Here is a 27,064-nt window from a genome sequence, read left to right as displayed (position 1 = left end):
TTTTTTTGGATTTATAACACTTGAAAAAAAAACCCATAAAAACTTTGTTTTCAGATTCATATCATTTTCAAATCGATTTGGCTATTTAATGAAATGGCAACGAATTTTTGGCTCTCAATTTCAATGAATGAGACTTTACACCCGAAAAAATGAAAAATATTGCACGAAAATTTCGTTCTTTAAAAATCACAGTTGAGAACTTTTGAAAATTAACTTTTGAACAACACATAAATCTCTACCTTTGTGAAATGAGCTATTGAGAACGAGTTTATTTTGAATTTTTTTTTATTTCAGCAGATGGCACATTTCAAATACCATTTATATACAACTTATCATTACCGTACCCTATTTGAAATAAAAGTATACTTTTCATGGCCACAACTCTAAAGCTCAGCTTCTTTTCTTGGAAATACAATAGCACAAAAAAACTGAATTTCAAGTGCCCAGCACGAATTCAAAAAGAAAAACCCAATTTCGGTTGTTATAAATTTTTTTCTCCACCTCTTTCTTTTTGTATTCCAACCATTCATGTGTATTAGCCACTTCTTGTCCCATTTTTCATATTTATGTGTTTCTTCAACATGATTTGATATGATTTTTCATACCGTGACAAGTTACACGTGTAACATAGAGATTGTCTTTGTGTTCTTTTCTTGTTCTGAAAACGACGAACAAATCTTTTTCTATTGTAAAACAAAGTTTGTTTTACATTTTTCAATTGTGTTTTCTTTTTCTTGCATCAAACTAACAATAAAATACTTTTTTGCAATCATATATGCTACCATAGTTCGATTTAATATTGAATTTATTATGTTCAATATTTTGTTTGAGACATTTGTTTGCTTGTTTGTTGTATACTTGCTTGGATTTAGATAAACCAATGACCGAAGGAATGGGGATGACATATTATTTCTCACGATGCACAGCTGTTTCTAATGTCCTCATTCCGTAATTTTGGCATTAACGATATCTTTTATGCTTTTTTGGTGGGGCAATAAAATCACTTGATTCCATAATGTTGGTGGCCGTTATCTAATTTCTCTCTGTCACACATACACCTCTATGAATTTAGCTTGATGATAATATATGTTTTGGAATGAAAGTGGCTATACAAAGTGTTTGTTGAACCTGGAGAGAGAGAAAAAAGCCCGGAGTTTTTTGAACCATCGGCAATTTGGGTGACAATGGGTCGAGCTGCCTTATAAATCGTACATCTGAGTACTATTAATTCTTGCATAAAACCACCAAGACGTCATTTTATGGTGTTGCATCTATTTATCCACGCTCTAAGTATGGTTACGTTCCATTTGATGGATACGTTATCTCGCTCCTTGTTTGTCCGCTCTTTGTTAGCGCATATATTTATTTAAATTTAAAAATAATGACTCTTAAATGCTTTTTATGTTAATTTAGCTACATTGTTATTTGTCTTTTCTTCTTTTTTTGAGATTATTCAGCGAGTGGAATAGGTTTTATATTTGTCACATATGCAGCGCACAAAATTCATTGTTGACATTTTATTTTGCTGGATTTTTACTATCACTTGTAGATTTATGTGACGATATTTTCGCATATATATTTAAACTTCAATGTGAACATAAAAAGAGCGTGCACGTAACAAAAAGGAAAAATATGTGTAATTTTTTTATGATTTTTCAGTCAAATTGAGAATAACGGTAAAACTCGAATAAACGTATATCGCATATGTTTCAGGGTGTGTGTGTGTGTGAGCATGGCATCAGAATAGCACCGTGTGAATAACTAACAAAGAGACTAAGAAAAAAAGTGTAATGACACATTTAATATTTTCCGAGCCGCAAGAAATTATTTCGGTTGTTTTTATTTAATATGTGCAGTGTGCACAACATGTTCGTCATATCAAATGGATCCGCAAAAGAGACAACGATAACAAAGAGCGACACAACCGAAAATGATGCAAAGAGAGAGAGAGAGAGAGCAAGAGAAAAAGTATCAGTCAATGTTTTATCAAGTCGAAGAAAAAGTTATCAACACTGAGACACTATGATGCTATGTAACGTTGTTTGGATTGTTTGCTTTACACTTCATCAAGAGAAATTATTTTTGTCTCATGAAAATGAAAGTAGAAATGAAAAAGTAAACTCAACCAAATTGCATGAATGTTTCAAGTTTCGTATGGTTGGATTACTACAAGTCCATTCATCTGAAGTTGTCGTTGATTTTGTCATCACGTCGTTCAATTTCGGAATTGTTTTCGACAATACACATTTCTTTCCTTGGTCCGTATGCTATTTCTAGTTTGTCAACCGATTGCATTTTTTTTTCACTCGCTCTTCATCACTGTCTATTTTTCTCTCGTGCGATCGCCATGTTTGCCACTGGGCGGAAATTGAATATGAACAATTCATAGTGTACATGGCCATGGTGGGAAAGTTGGAGGGACACCAGCAATCTCCAGCAAATCGAAAGAATACGTCTCAAATCTCGGCCTGGGAGGGTTATCCAGCCTTACACCCTCCCTCTGCCCATGTACGTAAGCATAATGACAATATAAAAAGAAAAGGTTACGCACTAAAACATTCTTCTTTCGTTTGTTTCACGAATTTGAAATACCAGTTGAAATAATAAGGAGGGAAAAAAGTGGCGTAAAATAAACCGAAAACTAAAAATGAGCAACAAACATTAACATCGCATTGTTCACCATGTCGCACAATTCCATTCGTATTCATAATGCAAACATTATAAATAAGAGTTATTGTAGTCACAATTCCAGTATGAACAAATAACAAGCAAAAAAGAAATAGCTACAATATTATGAACACGGAACGAAGATAATACTCATCGGATTAGTGGTAATATTGTGGAAATGAAAAGTAGAATGATAGCCATTAGCGAAATGCATCATCAGCATTCTGGCGAAAAATATAAATTTAACATTAACATTTTCGATCCATTTTTATGATTGCGACTCAAGGTTCTCTCCTACCACCATTATAAACACCACCGCTACCACTCGTTTTATGTTCAACACTTTTTTTCATTTACTGAATGGATTCAGTGTTGTCGTCTTTAGTTTCTGTCTTCATCTTTTATTATGACCTGAATTTATTTTTGTAAGTTGCGATGCATTTCTTTTCTGATTCAAGTCTTCATTTTCTAAGGTACTAATGAATGCCACTTCCACTGTCATGTCAAAATCATCATTTTCAAAAGCCGTTGCATATTTTGCAAAAGAACGCATTTTTTTCTTTTTCATCCGGTACTGATTTTTGTAAACGTGTCATGTAATTGTATAATTAAATTAAAATGTAAAAAATGTCGACATGAGCTCTTCATTTTCTCGAGTTCTTATTTTATAATACATAAAAATGCGCTGAAATATTTGAATTTTACATTGAAAGAGTAATCTTCCAATATATTTTCTTTTACATTCTTGAATTTCAATGATAATTGAAAGAGTTTCAGTCTATAGCGGAACTTTAAAGAAAAAATATGCACCTATCGTTTACAATATTCCCTTGTTAATTTCCGTTTTTCTTTTTTTTTCGATTTCAGATTGAGGACGCAATGCTGATGTTTGATAAACAAACAAACCGTCATAGAGGTAAGTTTCATTCAAATTTTGCAATATCCATCACAATAATATTTTTTGAGAATTAACGTTGCTATCGCCAAAAAATAAAAATCAATATGAATCAATTCAACCGCGTGATATATTTTAAAACTTTGTTTGCTGGACCCAATGTGTACGACCAAGTAAAAATTTTCAACACAAATCAATGAAAATCTTCATAGAATTGCTAACAGTCAATTTATATTCCTCAGCTCAAAGGTAAAATGGCGTATTATCCCAAATTCAGTGTTTTTCGGGGTTATTTTACCCCTGGGGTGAGGAACGCTTGCAGATTCGGGCGCAAGCGTACCTATTTTATATCCGCATTCAGATATATCTACACCATTGTTCTTCATGGCATGGACGATATACCCAATAGTTGTATTTTTACAGTGTTTAACGAAACTGTATGCCTTGCGTGATAAAAACTGTCTGATGCCATTTGATTTGAAGTGTTTCATTCTCGGAATTAAAATGAAACAAAATGAGATACTTACAGCAATGAAGAATAAAAACTGACTTTAAGAAGCTTTACAAAAGCATCAAAGTGCATAATAGTATATTCAACATCAACTCCATTTTTCGAAATTTCTCCGACGACTCTTTTTTCCAAATACATCTATCTTGCGAATTTATAAATGGATTTCACTTTTGTGCGACAGATTAATATCGAATCAAAATCGAACGCAATGTTTATGAAAAGGAAATTAAATATTATCATACGATTATAAATACCTAAATAAATATTAAATAACGTAAATTTTATTTACCAAACAATTTCATAAATTGGAATCCATTTTCGTTTTGTGAGTATTCAATAGAAGCAGCATTTAATATGCTTCAGTTTTGGTTATTATTTTTTATTCTTCTCTACTATTCGCATAGCTTCTGAGCAGGGGTCCGAGGGGTTGGATTACCCCCCCTGCAGAACAGATTTGGGAATAACCCCCTTAGAAATTTCATTTTTTTGAGAAAAATATTTTTTGCTAAGGATTTTCGCGAAAAATGTGAAGACCTTTTTTTTTGCTCTTCACTTTCTAAAACGGGAGAAAATATTCAATTTTGCTGGGGTTTTTGGAGAAGAAAATCTTTCAATTTGCTAGAGTTTTTGGGCGAAGAGAAAAATCTTTCAATTTGGTAGGGTTTCTCGAGGCAAATGCTCTGAGACACCGCCCCATAGGAATGAACTTTTCAAAAATGCATCGAAAAAGTTTTGCCTTTACATTTTAGGAAAATTTTGAAATTACCCCTCCCGTGGATCGCAGACTCCAGAAGCTATGACTATTTGAAATAATTGCTTCTTTTTTTGTGAATTTTTTATTCATTTATAAAGTATCGTTGTTCGTGTGCTGCATAGAAGATAGCTTGTTTAATGGCAAAATGTTACTATCAATATATATATATGTGTGTCGATTGCATACAATTTTTTTAAAGGTTGTTACGATGGATGGAATGATGGACAGTCAACACGATTCAATTATTTGTTTGAAAGTTGCTTGCAAAATTGAGAGCAATATTTCCTGAAAGTCATGTTCAGTAAGAGCATATAAAATTATAGAGAGAAAGAGAGAGAGAAATTGTTCCGAAACACAAACAAAATGCAGAAGCTTTTGCGATGAGTGAGTAAGTGAGAGAAAGAAAAACCAGAGAGTGGAGAGCATACTGACATACAAACTGCCTTTTTAGTTGTTGTTGTTGTTCTTTATGTGTTTCTTTGGCCTCTCTTTGCATGCGAATCAACATTCGCGTCGGCTGCAATATTGGCACATCAAACTTTTCTCCATACTTGCTCCGCTTGCGCTTTATTAAATTATATTTATATGCCAAAAAATACAATGGCAGCCACACAAAATGAGTGACACCAAATTTCATTGCATGATATGAACAAATTTGTTTTTTTTTTTTCGTGGAATAAGTTTTCGAAAAATTGTTCTATCAACGAGTTCATGTATGTGGGGGCTGGAATGTGTATATGTTGTGCGATGAGCTATTAATACGGTCGACATAAATGTTGCATTAAATATGAATTAAATGTGATTGTGAAACGTCATACATCGAAAATGAGGAAATTAGACGAAAGAAAAGGAATTTCAACTGAAGTGACAGACACAACACTCAAATCGAGCCTTTTTCTCTCGCATTCTGAGCATTTCAATATCTCTCTCTCTCTCTGTTCCTCTGAAGATCGTTTCACTTAGGCACGCGATTTTGCGACATGCTTTTGTTTAACTTGCCACATTCTTATGTAAAATGCATGCTGTCACCTGTGAAATGGCATAAATAAATCGTTTGAATTTTTCTCCCATTCTCATATTATCTCTCTTTCACTCTCACAACGGGCTGAACTTAATTTTCGAGATTACCAGACGGTGAAAATGCCTGTGAAATATCTTCGTCGCGAAATGGTTTAAATGTTGAAAAGCGGAAACGTGCAACCGCTGCTATTGTTGGTCGGAAATAAATCAGTCAGCAAAATAGTTTACAATTTTCATCGCAGGCAAAACAATGGAAGACAAAATCAAAAAGTAGGGCAAAAAGTCGGTATATTGTATACAAAATGTATGTGTATTCATATGCCATCCACAGCTGCATCACGTCATTTGAATGAACCCATAATTCGCATTACTTTGAGCTTTATATTTACGTCATGAAAACTTTAACACATTAAAAATATTTCATGTTACATAATCTTTCGTTTAACGCTTGCATCACTGGATCAACACATTTGATCCGAGAGTGAGAGACAGTGTGTGTGTGTGTGTGTGTGAGAGAGAGAGAATAAAACTGGAAAGCTGGTGAGCGAGAGCGGAATAATAAGATTAAGCTAGTAATGTTTAGAAGTAAGAACGATGGTCAACATAGTAGCAACTTAGAATCCATTACCCGAGTCGAGTTGATTTTTCTGGCCTGTCTCCCCCTCCATCCGCACATAAACATGCAGCGCATTTCTTCCATCAAAGCAATTGCCATTCGAGAGTAACATACACATAAATATCCGCAAATATCACACATGAATGAGAAATTCGAAAAGCAAAAAAGCAAAGGTCACATAGCTCACAGTTAGAATTCATCTTCGTAAGTTGCATGTTTCCTTTTTTGATGTGTTGACGCCTTCAACTTTGACTTGTTGTTTCACTTTTGTACAAAGTGAACATTTTTCTCTTTGCCTTGAGGTTATAATATGTTTAGGTGCTACCACCAAACAAATGTTGTTATTGTGGTACTGTTATGTGTTATTTTTTTTTTGTTTTGATCTAGTGATATTAATTAAATTACTTTACCACATCACTTGACTTTCCTATACACTTTCATAAATAATGCAGAGCTTGATCATGTGCGAAACAGAAAATATAATCTGATACACACACACACTCACATGCATAGCGGTAGCATCGGCAGCACCAACGGCAGAATGTGCACAAAATCACAATTTACAAATACATTTACATGAGGGAATTATGACTTAACTCTTTCGCCCGAATGATTCGGTGAACTTAGTAACTATCTCATGAGCACGGGATCTATTCTCATTTTCGGAAGTTTTTTCTCTTCGTCATTGTGCCGTTTTCTATATCTCTTTTGCACATGGAATTGCTGGTGTAGCTGCTTCTACTCCCAATACACATTTCAAAGATGAAAGAATATCAAATCTGGGCGCGATGCAACATGCAAAATGTTTGTTGTTGTATGAAAACTGAAATCCGCTTCACTGAAAAATGTAAAAGTTTTAAATTGCGGATGCGGAAACTATTACTGCCGTTCTATGGATTTGATGCCATAAGTTCAGCATCAGTTTGCATATGATAACATACAGTGATAGAGAGAGAGAGAGAGAGAGAGAGAGAGAGAGAGAGAGAGAGAGAGGAAGAAAAGTCTCGTGGCTATATACAAACACCATGTGCATGATTGTTTTCGAAGTGATGAATCTAACTTAAAGCAGTGCTGTGGCAACAACATCACCAATAAAAGCCTCACCAACAACACCAATGGCACAGTTTTAATACATTGCACAACGGGCTTTATGCACTTTACGGATCTTCAATAAATATACATGTATATGCTTATAGCAAAAAAGCAAATATGAACGCATCGCATTTATGCTGTGAGTGTTCGCCTATTTCGTAAAGTACTTTTATGTATATGTGTCTATACTAATACACATATAAGCTGTCGAAGTTGCACTAAAGTACTTTCAATTACACTAATATACGCCAAACATTTTACCACGCATTTTCTCTCAGCAGCTTTTCGGAAAGCCAGAGACAAAAATTGCACATTTTCATCATTATCATCATCATCAAACTGCAACTTGCACAGAGTGAACACACATAAAAACAACAACAAAAAATAATAATAATCGACAAACCTCCGAATAAAACGCAAATATACAACAAATATAACCACTGAATTTGCAGTCAATGCACACGAATGAATTTGAATGATAAAAAAAATCGTGCATTTGAAATATTTGTATTGACTCAATGTTTATTGAATCTGTCGCTTTTGTTCTGTCGAATAATTGAAAAAATGTGGCTTATTTTTTTTGCAATTTTTGCATCTCTGTCCATCTACGTCATTCTTCTTTCTTCCTGTTGGAAACAAAATTGGAGAGAACATGTAGACTGGGATACGATAGTGAAATCGTATATAAATCGATGCGCGTTCCGTATAATTCCATTGCATCATATTCACATTGTTCACAAATTATTTTGCATTTTAAGTCGATTTGATTTGCATAACACAATGAAACATACTCTCCCTAATGAATCATAAATCGTCCAAAATTTCCGAATTATTCGTAATTAATTCAAGATTTCGCTTCAAGTTTGTTCAAACAAACTAAAATATGAACGGGATTAAATTCGATGATAACAGGTGAAAATGAAATGCTTCTCGCCAACCCCGCCACAACTTACGGGGCCCCCAACGTAACCATATACGCACACGCCAACACATACCAACATGCACATTTATGTGTTTGTTATAACTCTATTCGAATGAATTGCGGCATATGGCACTCTATCTATTTAATATTCATTCGATTCTGTAGACCGTGCAGTGTTTTGCATCGATTCGTCGTCGAATAACATTTTAATGGAATGAAATTATCGAGAGATGGAGACTGTTTGAGAGTGGTAAAGGAAGAAAATAACACACTTGTACAGTAGAAGATGGAAGCATCGGGTTACCAAGTAATTGTAACTAGTTTTATCATTGCATGCTCATTTCATTGCATTAACTTTGGCTAAACAATTCGTTTCAAGCAGCCAAAGTGAGAGAGAGGGAAAGAGAGTAGGAAGGGGATGATGGGGGTGGCAAAGGAATGAATTGAACTTTTGAAATTTCATCTCACTGAACATATGAATGATTTCGCAAAATTTTCAGAAGATTATGTTAATTTTTCGATGGGCAGACATAATCTTGAGCCTGATTAAAATTCAGTTTCTTGAATGAGGCATAGTTTTTATTTTTTCATTTGTTGTTTTTTTTTTCGTTTTTTCTTAAGTAGTCTTGAAGTTTCAACGTTCTCGAATCGTCGATCTTTAACTCTCTTCAACAGTTTTGAGCCAACACTCGCACACTTATTATCTCTTCGCATCGGTATTATTATTTTCCAATTCTTAAATAGAAATAGTGTATATATCTTTGGTGCCATTGTATTCAACGTGCGATTTTTTTTCTGCTTCATCTCGAATTGAAATGCACATTAATAGGATTTTTGTAAAGCGAGAAAATTAAAATATGAAAATTTTATGTGATGACAAAATGAATGGCGTACCGTCACGTATATACTTGCATACGCATAAATGCCACCGGTAGTGCGAACGAATGCGAAAAATAGATTGTATGAAGGACGATATGAGAGAGAGAGAGCGAAAGAATGCGGCCAAATAAAGCAGACGAGCAGAATAATTGGAAAGTAAAATTGTATATAAGAAGAAGAGCTTTCGCTCTCTCTCTCTCTCTCTCTCTGTTTCCACCAGAGAAAGTGTTTGGAATGACAGGAATAAAAATATATGTATATATACCATGGTACGACGGAAACCCAAATATATACATAATGAGAACTGATATTAAAATTTTAATTACATCCTTGCAATTTTGTCACTTCGTTCACAGTTAGCTAGGTGTCACTAATCTATTCATTTTCATTCGAAAATTATTATTGCCATGGTCGCACACTTTAAACCATTTTGGTTGTTGGAACAGTTACACGGACGGTTAATGTGAAATGAACGTTAAACGGAAAATATACACTTTAGTATAAGTTGAAGCAATCCAATATGCTAGTTGGAAAAGCAACAATTTATTAAATATGGATGTTTCAATGGTGACATTTTCCATTTGGCACATTGAAAAACATCATCCATTGTCAACCGTTTTTTCTTCTTCTCTGAATTAACTATAATTTTTTTATCGTCCACATTATCATTATTTAATTTGGTAAAGCTATTATTCAAAAATGATTCCGTGATTTCTTCATATAATTGCATATAAAGTCTTTTGGTGTTGTTGATGTTTCACACAAAAGCAGATATGCCCTTTGATATTTTCCTCTCGATGTATGCTTATTTTGTATTCGTGCGTAAGTCCATATGAAAGCATCTATATGTGCTTGATGCTAGTTCAGTTTTTTTTGTTTCTTTATCATAATCATCGTTTTGCCTTTTGTCGTTGTCGCCGAATGTTAAAAATTTAATCGCATACATTTCACGTTCGAGACCTTCTCAAAGATTTGTTTTTGTCTCTGTACTTGCGCTTTTTTTTTCGTTTTCATTTCACAATTTATGTGTTGTACATTTCGGTTGGCTATTATTGAACCATTTAAAAAAAGACAAAAGGATTCAAGTGCTAAGCGCTACACGCGAAAATTGTTATTCAGTCATAGACGCACATGCACACCAAAAAAACCATAACACTTATACACAGAAAGTGTAGGGGAGAGAGGGAGAAAAATGAACCATCAAGAATGATAACAACAAAATAGAAACAACGAAAGTAAGAAAGTACATGATACAGAAGAACAAACAACAAAACTGAATCCGTGACTTTGGATAGAGAGAGAGAGAGAGAGTAGGTTATGAGGAAGCTTTTGTCATATTTGGCATACATAAATGAACGTCACGTAAATGTGTACAAAAGTCATAAAACATTTAAGCACGTTCTGTAGATGAATACATTTGATAGCCCTGCATTTTTCGGTGGCGTGTATCATCGATATCACTACTGTACTGTAACTTTTCGAGATGTGTTCTTCATCAAAGTATAGTATACATTGTTGTTGTTCCCGTTTTTTCGTCGCTCTCTGTCTGTGTGGTGCGCTGCGGGTTTTTTTCGTCACCGCTGTCACTTTCATGTGAGCATTGTTTTATTGTATAGCAACAGAAAAAGAAGGCGATTCGTGAAAGGCCTTATCGTTTGGTTGCCATCTATCCAGTCAGTTTGCTAATTAATAATGAATATGACCAGGCAAACAATTGTTTTTGATATTACAATTATTATTGTTATTGTTTGCGCATTCACACACAATAAAAGCACACATATTTTACCCATGAACAAATTATTTAAAATTATCTTTACTTATTTTATCTGAATGAAATGAAATGAAACGAGGAATGAAAACAATCAACACAATCAATCAATTTGGCAAAAACAATTATAAATTTTGGTTGCATATATACGATAAAATAAATCAAGCGAAAATATACAAAACCACAATCTCATTAAATTCGATATCAAATTATTGGTAATGGGGCTGGTTGAATAGCAATGGGCTAATATTTATGTGTGTACATTTTGTATATAGTAATTGAGTCTGGGACAAAATGTGCATTGATCGCTTTTGACGTTCAATGTAATTAATGTTATTAAAACGTTATGTTTTAAAATAGTTTGTGAACCGTAGCGCATTTGGTTGTTCGCAATTTTTGCGCTAAAATATGAATACGAATAGTTTAAGCGGCACCAAAAGCAAATGGAAATAGTGAGCGTACACCATTCGCGCGAAAAATATTGTTTTGTCAGTGACACACACACACACACACACACACACACACACAGAGAGAGAGAGAGAGAGAGAGAGAGAGAGAGAGAGAGAACTGAATGCACAGAGATAGAGAAAATGCCAATTTAAAAATTGCAAACCGACATTCCAAACCCAAATGACATGACGATGCAGCACATCTCATTCGTTTGAAATGCCAAAGTTCAATCGAAATAGATATACACAATTGATTTGAGCGGTGACGCCATTTGCGATTAATATTCGTTCTGTCGCTGGTTCCCTTGCCCACAAATTGCATTGCAATTTGTAATACAAAATGCACGAATGAATGGTATGTGGGTTGATAGAGAAAGATGGTATTTATGTTCGTGCTGGTGTGTGCTGTGCTGATTCATCGCATCGAATTTATGAGAAATAACCAAATCAAAGCTCTCACATTAAAAACGGCAAATGAAACATACAAATAATTATGCAAAACCAATTATTATGGACACTCAATTTATTTTATACACAATTACGTTGTATATATCTCAAATACAGTTAACTGCCATTTTACTGTGTATTACTGAATCAAAATAGAAAAAAAAAAAAAAAAGTTGCAACTGACATTTAATCTTGTTGATATTCGGCATTTTACTCTTGACCATGCATGTATTATGTATATGACCAGAAAATGCGCGCTCATTTTCTATCGCATACAAATTTATATAGATATAGCACACAATGGCCAATTGGCCATAAAATTTGAATCGAATCAAACCACTTAATAATGAATTTGAATTGTTCGATTGAGAAATTCAGTTGTGTGTGTGTGTGTGCGCGCTTTTCTATGAAATTTGCAATACAGAATATTGGTTCAAAATGACGTTAATAATAAATATCAATTGAAATTATTCAATCCATTCAGTGTTCAGATTATATTTTCATTAGAGGCTTTTCCATGAAACCTGGCGCTCACACGCGCCTCCTCCCATACAAACATATTTTGATATTGCACAAGCAATTGGGTCAAAATGCAATGCACGACCTGTCACAAAATCCATGCATCGAGACCATTGATTCCAATATAAATGCTTGAATGTTTGCATAAATTAAACTCTTTTCGACCACGTACTAATCCAAAACGAATGAATGAACGAACATTTGTTCAACAAAAAAAACACAACAACAACAATTTTTATAGTTGTCTCAAGCTTCAATTTAAAATTATTGCACCAAACTCACATTGACGCAAGGACCGATGTGAATGCATGTACAAAAATGTTCAATATGCTTTCATTGTATGCGGACAACTAATAATAATGAATTGCTTTAAATATTCTTGTACTGTGTAGGCAATATACTGCATACACAAAGCGAAAAAATTCTGCAGCAAATATGAGCGAATGCAGGAGAGAGAGAGAGAAAGAGAGTGAGAGAATCAATTTGAACACATCGATGTCGTGTTCAATTGTTAATGTTTCATGCAACATAGATTGTGCAATAGAATTATGTGCTTTCTGTGTGGCTTGGGCACACATATACTTTTCGGTGCTGAATGCTGATATATTTTGAAATGCTGCGTGCGTGCGTGTATTGTACACTTTGAATTTGGCGAAGCAATGAGATTAATTTTTGACTGTTTGCTATGTATTTTCAATTCAAATCATGTGCATAAAACGTGTTTTTTTCAACGTTTTTCCTGTTTCACATGTTGATTCGTGGCATACGACAATTTGTGTCAAGAAAGAGAAAGAGAGAGTGAGAAATAGATATGTACGTATATGTATATTTGGCCACAACCCATACATTTGGAGACTAGCGAACCGCAATGTTGCTCGCTCCTGGTGTCGCTCATAATGATGGGGACATGTAATGTTTGTGCTATAAAATACATATATAGAGAAAGGCGCGTCGCGTAATTTAACATTCTATATTTGATTTCAGGCCACTTTGTATGCCATTTAATTTAAACAAAAATCATTGAATTGGATTATCTATTAAACGATTGTCAATTTGTTTGCAGATAATTTGTAATTAATTATTAAACAGCGGAAAATTGACTACTATGTTTTAGTTATTGCTATTGGTTGTATGTGTAAAGCGTGCGCGTCCCTTCTCTGGATCTCAATTTTTTTTTGTATTTCAGAGTTATCGAACTTCAATCTAATTGTCGTCAACGTCCGCTTATATTTTTGATTGGTCTTACTTTAGATGTACGTGCTTGTGCGCGTGCATTCATGCGTCAGTCACAATATTTATTATAAACATATACATGTGTGCGCATACGACCGCATCAATTTATTACTCTTTCTCACATTGTTTCGATACCATCAATGGCCAATGTATGTATTGCTGATCGATATCATTCATTTACCCATACTACACTCACACCACTCGCATACGATATGTCCTGATAATTATTTGTTAATATTATAAATTATTGAACTATGTTTACTTTTTCATTTTCGATGCCATTTATTCAAAAGGTAATCTTCAACACCGGCCACTGTTCAATCTAATCAATTCTTCATGAATTTTTATTAATATTGAAGTGTGATATTTTCATGTTGTATTATCATCCTTTTTTTATTCAATATGTCATGTAATTTTATCCGAACAAATCTCAAATAACCTTAATAGTTGTGAATAATCGCCCCCACAATATTATATTGCCATTTTATTTTCGATGAAATTTCCGATCTTTTTAATTTCAACCTATTCAATTTAAGTTCAGTTAACGATAATATCATATGTATATCACGTCATATCGCACAATTTTCGAAAATTCAAGATAAATTCAATACGGCTTTTCTTCCTTCATTTTTTTAATATCAATATTAATAAAGTTTGCAATAGCATGTATATAATTTTTTCTCCTGTGTGTCTTATCATCTTTGGCCCCATAAACTGTGTATATTTTTCTTTATATTGATACAATGGAGCATCATCATCATCATCATCATCATCAAAGCCGTCCCAAAAATGCTAATATTCATTTATTTTATTAGAATTTGTTTGCCGTTGCTGTGCCCGTTTCAATGCATTGTATTGATGAAAATTGAATGGGACGGCCGCACCTTGCAATGTAATATGCGACTGTTGTTTGATTTATGTTCAAAAATTTGCAGATATGTGGTCGATTTTAAGCGAAGCATAAAGTGTTACACAGGCAAATGTCTTCTTTTCAAATGTTTGTTTGGCCAAAAGTTTTGTTGCTTCGCCCCAAAAGTTTTCAATGCACGTTCTTCTCTCTTTCTCGCTCTTATTTTGGTTTCGTTTTCTTCGTTTCTTTTTTTCCAACTTTTTTTTTTCATTCACTTTAATTCATATTCAGTCGATCGGGGCCTCTTCTTTTGCTCTTATTTCGATTAAGAGTTTTTGTTTGTGTATGTGTGCCATTTTATTGGAAAACTTGAATTTATATGGCACATTATATCGTGAATATGACACATTCATGAATTTGGTTTAAGATTCATGAATGAACAATGTTTAGAATGCTTGTGTGTGTGTGTGTGAGGGTGCCCAATATTGAATTCCATATTGAAACTGTGCCTCAAACTGCAATCAACCAATAAAATGGCTGAACTTTTTTTTTTTATTGCCTATTCATTCATTTTCACCAACAAAAATTCGAATTCCAACCGTAAATATCAATAGGAAGAGATAACGACACATAAAGCCTAAGCATTAATCAATTACATCGATCATTTTTATTTCCATTGGGAATTAATGCGGCAAATTTTATTCAAACGATATTTGAACGGATATATTGTGCATAATTAATGACTCATGATAATGAAATCGATTTAATTTATATACCTTATTAAAGTTTGGACAATTTCGATGATTTTTCGAAATAAACAATTCGATTGCATCGATAGATAAATATGAATTGAATAATTTTACATTGGAGAATGGATTAAATCACATTCGGCATTTTTGAATGGGAAAATCGAAAGCGATGATTGTCATTTTGTGTCATATTAAGACGGAAAATGTCCAAAAAATCGATAGATCTACATTCACTATTGTTTGTGGTCGCAGCTGGGATTTTAAATTAAAAACTGCAAAGCGAAAGAGAGACAACCGGACAGAGATAGAGGGGAGGAAAATGCTGAATATTGATGGCCAAGCTTAAACATCATCTACCAGTACTAATGGTGCCATTGAATGTTCATGCCAAACTAAGTTATTTTCCTCGATTTTATGTAGTACGTTTACGTTTATTTCAGCAAAGATTTCTCAATACCAGCTGATTTATGGAAAGTTACTAAAATTCAAACAAAAGAACAAAAAGCGAACATCAACTTGGAATTAAACATTATAAAAAAGTTCAATTTATTTATTGTATATAATGCAAAAGTTTTATCAACAAGTTTTTGTGTGACTTTTCAACTATATTGCTTGGTCTTATATTTATACACTAAACTTATACTCTCTTTTTTTCGTGCGTAATTTTTCAATTGCTTTCAAACTGACCAAAAATTCTCACATTTCGAAATTATTTGGTTAGTTTATTATACACACGTTGTGTGTTCACCGAACGAGCGCGAAAAATTACTTAAAAAGATTAAACTCAAATCTTAGAAAATGAAGTATACAGGAATAATGTGCAGCGCAAAACTCTCATAAATAATAAATTACGGGATTGTTATAAGTGAACGATTGAAGTGTTTGAGTATAAGAAACACAAAGCTAAACTAACAACGGAATGAGAAAAGTATAAAACCAATGCAGATGGAATAAGGAAGGAGCAGTTGATACATTTATTCTTTGGATTAGATCTCCACGGATTGAATATAGTTGGAAACAGCGAAGCACAAGAGCAGAAGCGAAATAGAGAAAGAGAGTATCATCAGCGCCACCAACCAAAGTAGGAAGAGAAAGTCCAACTAAAAGACAAGCAAATAAACAACTAAGACCAACATTATAAAGTATGATGATGTCTGTTGTCTCAGTAAAGTTTATGATTTTATCGCAAGTAAACATAACACGAAACTCAAACTTTGGCGGACATGATGGCTTTTTCGCTTTTGGCTTTTTCTCTCCTCCCCCCTCCCCCCTTTTGGTTTGCCCTTAAATAAACAGATTTCTATTTATTTTCATAAAACAGCCACTACTTTCCAAACCCGCACACACACATTCAAAATTTGTTGACATAAAAATGCGAGGGGTAAACAAACCGAATGAAAAAAACGCAAAGAAAACAACAAAGCGCGTTGAAATAAAAGTTGAATGAGAAATTGTTCATAAGGAAGTCAATAGATCGAACAGTTTCAAATGAATATAAAAAATAACAACTACAACATCAACAACAACAGAAAAGACGACGACGGCGGCGGCAACGACGACATTTTATTCAACAGTTTCGATTCTCTTTTTTTTAATGGAATCAAGTTTGTGGAAGGGATGCACAAGCTTGGATTTTAGTGATAAAACTTACACATAGTTTACATTTACGATTCATTTTATTTCTTCTCTGCCGTCGTCGTTGTCATCTTTGACGATAATTTGGTTGAACAAATCGAAAGTTGACGGGCATATTCATTTTTGGTCTGACGATTTTCAGCCTTCATGTCTTCATCGTACACAATACACTTTATTATTTTATTTATTTTCTGTGAGAGATACATCGTTTTCGGTTGTTTGTTTGAGGTTCCGAACCAAAAATTACATTCACCAGATTATTGATAAGTATATAGTATTCCATCTTTCATCACCCTCATGACTATCTGCTTATGTCTCCGTTGGGTGTTGTTCAATTTGTTAACTATGTTTCATGTTGGAATATGATGTACAGGCAACAAAAAAATGTATCTTTCGCACATTTTTTTTTTAATCAACACGACAATTCCTGGCGCCATTAACGTATTCCAAACAGAACATTTGGCTAGACATACATGGCATTTTGTGTTATGTGTGCATGTGCCCATACATCGTATATGATTTCGTATGTAAACAATCTGCCATTGATTTTCATGATGTTGATGGTGACAATACAGCAATAGTCCCGTTGTTTGCTAGTTTTTTTTCTTCTCATTCTTTTTACTTTGGTGTACTTGTGCATCAATCGAAACGAATTGAATGTTTTTCACTTTTGAAAGCATGACACTCGAATTCACACGATATAAATCACCACCGAACATAAAACTAACTCATAATTCACATCGTAAAACTTAAAGAGAGAAGAAACTTGAAAAAAAAGAAACACACATCATACCCTCCCATTCAAATGTCCCGAGTCATGAATGCGGCTAAAAAAGCAGTTGCGTTGTCACACACAATTCATCCCAGTGGAATCATAAGGCACTTTCATATCTCGTTGCTGGAATTGATGGTGTGTTTGAATAATCACCTCATCCGCACTTAAATTGCTGATAAACAAAAGGATATATATCAATCTTTTACTAAATGCCAATTATCAAACGATAGTGATGCACAAATAATTCAATGCTTTTGTGTTTTTTTTTTCGTGCACAATTAAAAGGATCGAATTCTGTCTGAATTTGAATGAAAACGAAAAAAAAAATGCGGGTGCTACACAAGAGTGCTACTGAATACATTCTCGTTGTTAGTTTATGTATCTCCGTTTCTTCCGTTTTCTTTTCGTTGAAGATGCATTACTTTTTCCTTAACTTGAAACTTCCGAGAGATTCCTTTTCTCATGCTTCTTTTCGTGTTATTTCATTATTTTTTCCTCAAATGGATAGATGAGGGGTGGTTGCACAGTTATATGTTTCCGATGTCAAATACAGTGCATGGTATATGAATGAATTAAATGAAGCAAAAGGAATTGAGATTCGTTCATTCGAAATCATCATTGATAACAAAAGACGAAAAATAAAACATGCGCAAGAAAAAATCCACACGATTTGGTAAGAGGAAAAGTAACCCCAATTTATATAAGTTTTGATTTTCTCTTTACAACTTCGGCGACCATATTCTTGCCATTGTAACGAAATTGGAAAGGGGAGAAGTGAAATGTTCACTTTTTGTGTTTAACTTATTCACATTATCAACACACATTCAAACCGGTTGGAATTGTATTATTATTATTATAGTTTTGCATTTGTCATAGCTATTGATCAACAAATTTGCTACCTCACATTCCAACAAACATTTACCAAGCAGAGTTGAACCAATCAATTTTATCGTGCCGATTTCGCTTCTAGCTTCCATATGTTTTCTATATCTATATTTTAATGATACCAAATTATTCAAATTGAACAATGCGGTATTAATGTGATTTGGTCGAAGCGTCATCTTAATCTTTGATGAAAATGGCATTCATCGTTGTTGTTGATGCCATTTGATCGGTAAATAGAGAAGGTTGAATTGCTTTATGTTAATGTCACAAATACAAACAGCCGCTTAATGGAAATCGCATAATTTCTCATTTGAACTTGCTTAATGTCGATTTTCTTTTCTATATAGTTTACCATCACACATATCATTTACACTAGCGAGATGAGAGGGTGTGCTTATGCGTGCGTATGTGTATTCTCATCCATAGTCATGCTACCTTTTATTGCGTACTTTAATTTATCAGCGCATTTATCAACGCCGAATTGTTTATATGGGAAAGAGTGGTAAGATCCAGTGAAAAGAGAGGACACTTAATTTTATGTCGTTATCGCAATGCGAGATTTTCTTCATATAAGCTTCGAACATAACATCTTCTGCGCACACTTTAACTGATATATAATTTATCAACTCCAAACGAAATACATTGAATACTGACAATATAAGAAATGAGATACATTTTCGCTTCCATTTTTAATGCAGCTTCAAGCGGAAAAATTGTCTATTTTGTTTGCTGTTGCTATCGCTTGGAATTGACGCAAAACTGTATTCAACTCCATCGTAACCGCGGCAATGGCACTTGCTCTTTTTCGTTTCTATATCTGAATAAGATGAATTGTAGAGACGTTGTTTAGCTGCTAATGTGTTGGTCATATGTTATAACCAATGAATTCATCAATCAGACACTTTACTCGTTCTCATTCAATGCTGCATGGACACAAAAGCAGCTTGCAAAAACACACACACACACATTTAAAATCTCACCATATTTACTTTGTGTGTGAGTTTTGTCACTGTTTTGTGCTGATGAATTCGTAATTCAAAATAACGAAATCGCAATGATCACTTTTTCCCAAACCGAATGACTCAATTTTTTTTTTTCAAATCGAAATTTGTTGAGGATATGCTATTGTTCCATTGGATATGTGTGATTATACCGTTATATGGGTATGTTTTTGCTGCACCACTCAGTAAATTGAGCGTACCCACTCTTGAAGGCGTATACACGCACAATTCAAGCAAATGTATGTTATGTTATATACAATAGCGTCTATCGAAAATGCTCATATATTGAACAGTGAACCAACACAAATAAAAATAAGCAGACTAAAAAGTGAACAAAAAGTAGTGCTGACTTTGGATCAATAGTCGTTCAGTCAATGCGGTGCAATGTTATGCGCTTAACACTAATAATGGTTTTGATTGGTTTTATCAGCAATTTCAATTCGAATTCAGGATACGCAATTGATTGCTTTTTCTCGCAATGAATGAGATGTGAGAATGAAGAAGGGAGAAGTGCAAATTAGTATGATATCACTTATCCAATGTTTCAAATGATTTCTGACTATGTTATGAGTGAAAGAGGCCCCAATTGTTGTCCTTCCCTAATTTCATATCATTTCGCGTGTGTATGTATACGTATATTGTTTTCATCTAATTCATTCAAGAATTAATGTGTCATTTGCTATGGAGTTAAATTCGCATTCATTTTGGTTTCGAATTTATGCTGGTATCGAAAACACATACGACCACTCGCTTTTTTTTCTCTCGTTTGTTTGCTAAAACGAAAAATAGCGAACTGATACTTGTACGCCTCATTATGCGCCCTTTATAGCATCTGAAAATTCACTGATTGACATTTTTATATTGATGTGCAATACTCTGATGCTTGTGCACAGTATGCGTGAGTATCTGATATGTAATGAGATCGAGAAAGAGAATCCATGGATGCTTGAATAAATCACTAACAATAAGAAATATCGTTGAAAGTGGCTAAAACGGACTATTGAATCGAAGAGAGAGAAATGACATGTAAAGAGCGAGAAATAGCGAGATTTGTTGTAAGGAACGATGTAATTATACTTAATCACTCCTAATATAACGGACACAGGCGAATAAACGAGCAAACGAGCTGGTGAATGAATGAAACAAGCTATGCACAATGAGCACCATACATAAATAACGCACCAGTTACATTACATCTATGTTGTATTCTTTCATTCTTTATGCTGTGCGTGTGTGTGTATGTGCGTTTTGTGTATTACTTGCTGGGTGCTTCTATAGCTCGGACTAAAAACATGTCCCACATTGTACTTACATATTTATGTCACATTCAGTCTTTGTTCAATGCTGATGACAAACTCACAAATTCTGTTGTTCTGGTGTGCTGATTACTCGTTAGGCAAAATGGGTGATTCGGCAAAAGGCTTGTCTATGCCATGGGTAAAGTGTCGAAAAATGCGAAGCGATAGCTAAATTGCACGCTGGTATAAATAATCTACACAAAGATTCATTTGATGATAACGATGTTTTCGCTCTTTTGTTTTCGGTTTCAACTGTATGCGTACATGTGTGTGTGTGTGTGTGTGTGTGTGTGAGGATATGTGAGTGTATATGGTGGAATGGTTCGCGTGTGCACAATTTCATTTTGTCACAATAACACATATCTTGGAAATGTTTCTCATTCCACTAGCATCAAAATGTGACTACGAACGCAACACGGCCAAATACATGCGTTCATTCGTATCCCCTGATCTCGCTCTCTCTCTACTCATAGTTTTCTGCCAAATACCATCAACATATAACCGAAATACACACGCATCCACGAAAATTTATTTCGTAAATTTACATCGCCATGCTTATATATACTAGGTTATTCGACTTATGTCTCTCTTTCTCTCTCTCTCGTATATACATATTTAATCTTTCTCTCCCTGTTTCGCGTTCGCCACTTGCTACACATTCAATGATAAGCACAAAATTGAAACTGCCTAATGGATTTTCCTTTCTCATTTCGTCGTCATTTATCGTTTCTTTTGTATTCGATTTTCATGGCAAGATAATCACAGAACATCAATTTTTACTGTGTGCATGCGGTTATTTGGCTTCTTCTTTTCAATATAAAACTATATTTGTGTCTCATTTTCCCGTTTTTCGTTTAGTTAGTCCCGTGAATCTCTTTTTCTCGCTCGTTCGTTTAGGGGCTTCAAAGAGTGTTTTTGCCTTACCATTGGAATTTTTACTGCTTTATATGAGTTCATTGAACAGTGGTTACGTTTTTTTTTCTTCTCTCTCACTTTTATCTTTTGTGTCAAAAGTGTGCTTGTGTGCAAAATGATAAGTGCGTGCAGTGGAGTTTTTACGATTAGTGCGGTGGCACCCTTAATAGTATTCAGTGGGATTTTGCTAATTGAAAACGAAAAAAAAAGAAGAAAATCAAGCAAACCATGCACGTTTAATGCCATTGTTTTATAACTCTTTAATAACATTCACCTCGATTTAATGCTTTGTGGTGACTTTCCGCATTACCTTGAGCGATCGATGAAAACTATCTTTTTCTTCTATATATTTGTGGCAGCCTCACTGCTATTAAATTTTGGTACTAAATATTGCCAGATGCATAAAAACGAATGAAACACTTTGTCAAATTTCTGTCACAATTATAGTAGTTTTTTGGTAGCGAGCGACGGAACGAAAAATGAACATCTCTCTCATCGATTGACCGTCGTCCAGTGAACATCGTATCGCATCGACCGCACTCGCACGCATTAGACAGAACTACGCAATTGTAACCTTTTAAACGATTCATTAAACATTATTTATTTTAAAGTAAAATTAACTAGTGGAGTTTTTAATTAATTATCAACACATCCACATTGGTGACCCCGACAGGAAATGAACCGAACGTTGTTAACAACCAATTTTCACACAATTTAATCAACGATTTATTCAACAAATCATTTTGCAATTGATTTCGACACAAGTAAAAGTGTTCACATTTTCTTCATCGCGCTTATGTGCCCGACTCAGGAGTGGAACACATCAATAAAACGGATCATTTCGCATAAAATCAACGTGTGAATTTTTTTTAATTGCAAAAAGGTGAAAATCAAAAGCGAACACGAGGTTTAACAAAAACACATTTCGAAGCATTCAGACGACCGCATGTGTGATACAGTAGAGCAGCATTTACCGTAATCACTTTCTGAAGGTGAAACGTGGACAGTCATTAAACGTTCAACGATACCACGTGTCTTTCGTCAATTAGCACGTGGTCAATTGGTGCCACCGTTCAATACGTGAAGCCATACGAGGGTCGTTCGCAACATTTTCAGCGAATTTCACACGTGGTGCACCAAGGATTTTTTTAACATCGGTACAAATTTTAAGCAATCTAGCGAGGATCATTGGATAAACCATTCATCATTGAGTACAGGATTGAGACACAAAATCTCGGCGATAACAGCATTCTTTACACATACTCATACATCATGGCAAACGACGATGACGATCAAAATGCAGGAAATGCATCTAATGTAAGTACCGCTAACACTTCGCATTTACCAGAAATAAGTCGTATCACAATAAAAGCACCCACATTCGTGAAGAATGAACCAGATTTATTTTTTATTCAAATGGAAGCTCAATTTAGAAACGCAGGAATTTCTAACGACAATTCAAAATACAATCATGTTATCGCGGCACTAGAACCACAATATTTATCAATGGTTTCTGATTTGGTTCGTAATCCACCCACATCAGATAAATATGATTCAATAAAAAAACGTCTAATCGATGAATATACACAGTCTGACCAAAAGAAATTAAGGGTTTTGCTCACTGAAATTGAACTCGGTGACGACAAACCGTCACATTTATTACGAAAAATGCGCGATTTGGCAAAAAATTCTCTCACAGACGACGCATTAAAATCATTATGGATCGATCGATTACCTGAGAATGTCAGGGCCGTTGTAGCCATTTCCAACGACGATTTAACAACGTGCTCCAATTTAGCCGATAAAATTTTAGAATTGACAACGCCAAAACAAACCACATTGATGAATGTCAATGAAATTAAAACGGATAATTTTTCGATTTCGGAATTAAAAGCACAAATCAATGAACTATCAAAGTCTATTCGCGAATTAAAATCAAATAACAAGCAAGGCACACATTCGTCAAGAGGTATCGAAACAAAAAATCGTTCACGCTCTAAATCTAGGGGGAAGAGTCCATATTGTTATTTTCACTACAAATTCGGTGCCATGGCACGCAAGTGTGAACAACCATGTAAATTCAAGAAGAGAGACAACAATTCCACAAACAGTTCGGAAAACTAAAACCCACTTCGCCCTCGACGGTAGGCGAAGTGGCTAGCAACTTATCTCACCGTCTCTTCGTCACTGATAGATCAAATCTTCGCAAATATTTAGTAGACACCGGCGCAGATTTCTCTGTTTTACCAAAAAGTTATTTCAAAAAGTTAATTAATCCGGAAACGTATAGACTTTTCGCCGCAAATGGCACACCTATAGAAACTTTCGGTCATTTCACTTGCACAGTCGACTTGGGACTACGACGTAACTTTACTTGGACATTTTTAATTGCCAACGTTTCAAAGCCAATACTTGGCGCAGATTTTCTCGACGAATTTAATCTATTAGTTGACATCAAGAACAAACAATTAATCGATGCAAAAACTAATTTACGCACCAGATGTGTGTCTCAATTAACCCATTACGAGACAATTAGTACGATTAATAACAAAACCAATTTCACCGATCTCTTAATTGAATTCAAAGATCTCACTCTTCCGCCAAACTTCAATAAATGTAATAATTCGAAACCAGACGTAGTCAAACATCAAATTATTACAACAGAAAGACCAGTTTTTTCTCGGGCTCGACGACTTAACCCAGAAAAGCTCGCAATAGCTAAAAAAGAATTCGAAATAATGATCAAAAACGGCATTTGTCAACCTAGTAAAAGCCCTTGGGCATCTCCACTTCATATGGTACTAAAAAAGAATGGTCAATGGCGTTTGTGTGGCGATTATCGCATGTTAAATGCAATCACAAAACCTGATCGGTATCCTTTGCCACACATACAAGATTTCACTCACAATTTCTCTGGAAAAACCATTTTCTCCAAAATTGACCTCGTTAGCGCATACAACCAAATCCCAATAGCCGAAGAAGATAAAGAAAAGACAGCCATCATAACTCCTTTCGGACTATTCGAATTCAATGTAATGACATTCGGATTAAGGAATGCCTCTCAAACTTTCCAACGTTTCATGAACAATATTTTCAACGATTTAGACTTCGTAAGCGTTTACGTCGACGACATCTGTGTTGCTTCTAAAGATGCCGCAGAACATCAACAGCACTTAAAAATCGTATTCGAACGTTTGCGCGAACACTGTTTGAAAATAAATCTCGCAAAATGTGATTTTGGCCTCGAAAAAATCACCTTTTTAGGCCATATCGTTAACAAAAATGGCATTTTACCAAACACCGAAAAAGTAGATGTCATTAAAAATTTCAAAAAACCAGAATTAGCTCACGAACTTCGCAGCTTCCTTGCTCTCTTGAATACCTATCGTCGTTTTCTGCCCAATGCAGCTCAAATTCAAGGCAAACTCCAGTCTTTGATCAAGGGCAACAAAAAGAAAGACAAATCACATTTAATTTGGAACGACGACGCATCCAAAGCCTTTGAACAGTCAAAAAATAACATTGTCAATGCCACACTATTAGCTCATCCAATTCCAAACGCTAAATTAGCTTTATACGTTGATGCTAGCAATTTTTCAGTAGGGGCACACCTACACCAAATCTCTAACAACCAGCTAGAACCATTGAGTTTTTATTCTAAACGAATGACAGACACTCAGAAAAGATATAGCACATACGATCGCGAACTTCTAGCGATTTATCAGGCAGTAAAACATCACATATACATGATTCAGGGACGCGAATGTACTATTTACACCGATCACAAGCCATTAACATATGCATTCCTAAAAAGATCAGATACAGCATCTCCTCGTCAAATACAACAATTGGATTTCATAGGCCAATTCACGACCGACATACGCCACATAGCTGGCAAAGACAATATTGTTGCGGACATTCTTTCGCGCATCGAAGAAGTCAAAACAGATGATATCAGCCTAGAACTTCTGGCAAAATCACAAAAAAATGACCACGAACTTCTAGATATCGTTGAAAACAAGACCAAAAATTCACTGACTTTAAGTAAAATCAATTTACCCAATTCTGAATTATACATTTACTGTGACACTTCTACCAAACAAATTCGACCTTTTATTGTCAAAAACATGCGCAAACGAATTTTCAATCTCGTTCATGGATTCTCTCATCCTGGTAAAAAGGCATCAACAAAATTGTTGACCGAACGTTATGTCTGGCCCAACATAAAAAAAGACGTTTCCAAATGGACAGCCGAATGCATTGACTGTCAAAAAAGCAAAATCCAAAGACATAACAAGACAATTCTCGCCAACTTCAAAATCCCAGACGGACGTTTCCAACACATAAACATTGACATAATTGGACCACTACCAACCAATAGAAATTTTCGTTACTGTTTAACTTGCATAGACCGATTTTCACGGTGGCAAGTAGCAATTCCAATCGAAAATATTACAGCCGAAACCATTGCCGAAGCACTCATTCACGGCTGGATTCAGTTCTACGGCGCTCCTAAAACCATAACGACTGACCAAGGTAGACAATTCGAATCGAAATTATTCAAGGAACTGAATAGACTACTTGGTTGCAAACACATTCACACCACGGCATATCACCCTCAAGCAAATGGTATGATCGAACGAGTTCATCGAACCCTAAAAACGGCAATTATGTGCCACAAAGACAAACAATGGTGTGATGCACTTCCTCTTATATTACTTGGCCTTCGCACCACGTTCAAACCAGACTTACAAGCTTCTTCAGCAGAACTTTTATATGGCACGACCTTGAAGTTGCCGGGTGATTTCATTGATACCAAACCTATTGATTACACATCAGACTTTGTAAATAATCTCAGAAACACTATGAATCAAATCAAACCCATTGTCGCATCAAATCATTCATCTAATAACAATTATGTACAAAAACAACTTTTGAATTGTTCGCACGTATTTCTCCGTGACGATTCCGTCAGAGCTCCATTTAAACAGCCCTATGATGGCCCATTTGAAATCATTAAACGTAGAGAAAAAAATTACGACATACTGGTAAACAGCAAGGTGGTAACGGTATCCGTTGACCGATTAAAAGCAGCCAATATCGACAATACTTTTATCGAAAATTACACAAAAAATATTGTAAATAATTCAAATTTAGATAAGAATAATTTATCAAACAAATCAT

The 27,064-nt window shown here is 34.7% G+C and overlaps 1 protein-coding gene across 1 annotated transcript in view; it reads left to right on the top strand.

The window, feature by feature from the left end:
• The window catches only part of LOC116347033 (RNA-binding protein Musashi homolog Rbp6), a 371,521-nt gene that overhangs the window by 280,212 nt on the left and 64,245 nt on the right, over positions 1 to 27,064 (top strand). The window contains exon 7 of the mRNA XM_031777427.1: positions 3,535 to 3,583. Coding sequence (XP_031633287.1) covers positions 3,535 to 3,583 — 49 coding nt within the window. The remainder of the gene's footprint in view (positions 1 to 3,534; positions 3,584 to 27,064) is intronic.

The sequence above is a fragment of the Contarinia nasturtii genome, unplaced genomic scaffold (assembly GCF_009176525.2).
Source record: "Contarinia nasturtii isolate CC-2019 unplaced genomic scaffold, AAFC_CNas_1.1 Cnas_scaffold_1699, whole genome shotgun sequence".
NCBI lineage: Eukaryota > Metazoa > Arthropoda > Insecta > Diptera > Cecidomyiidae > Contarinia > Contarinia nasturtii.
The sequence above is the reverse complement of the archived record's forward strand: the minus strand, read 5'-3'. Positions and strand labels throughout refer to the sequence as shown.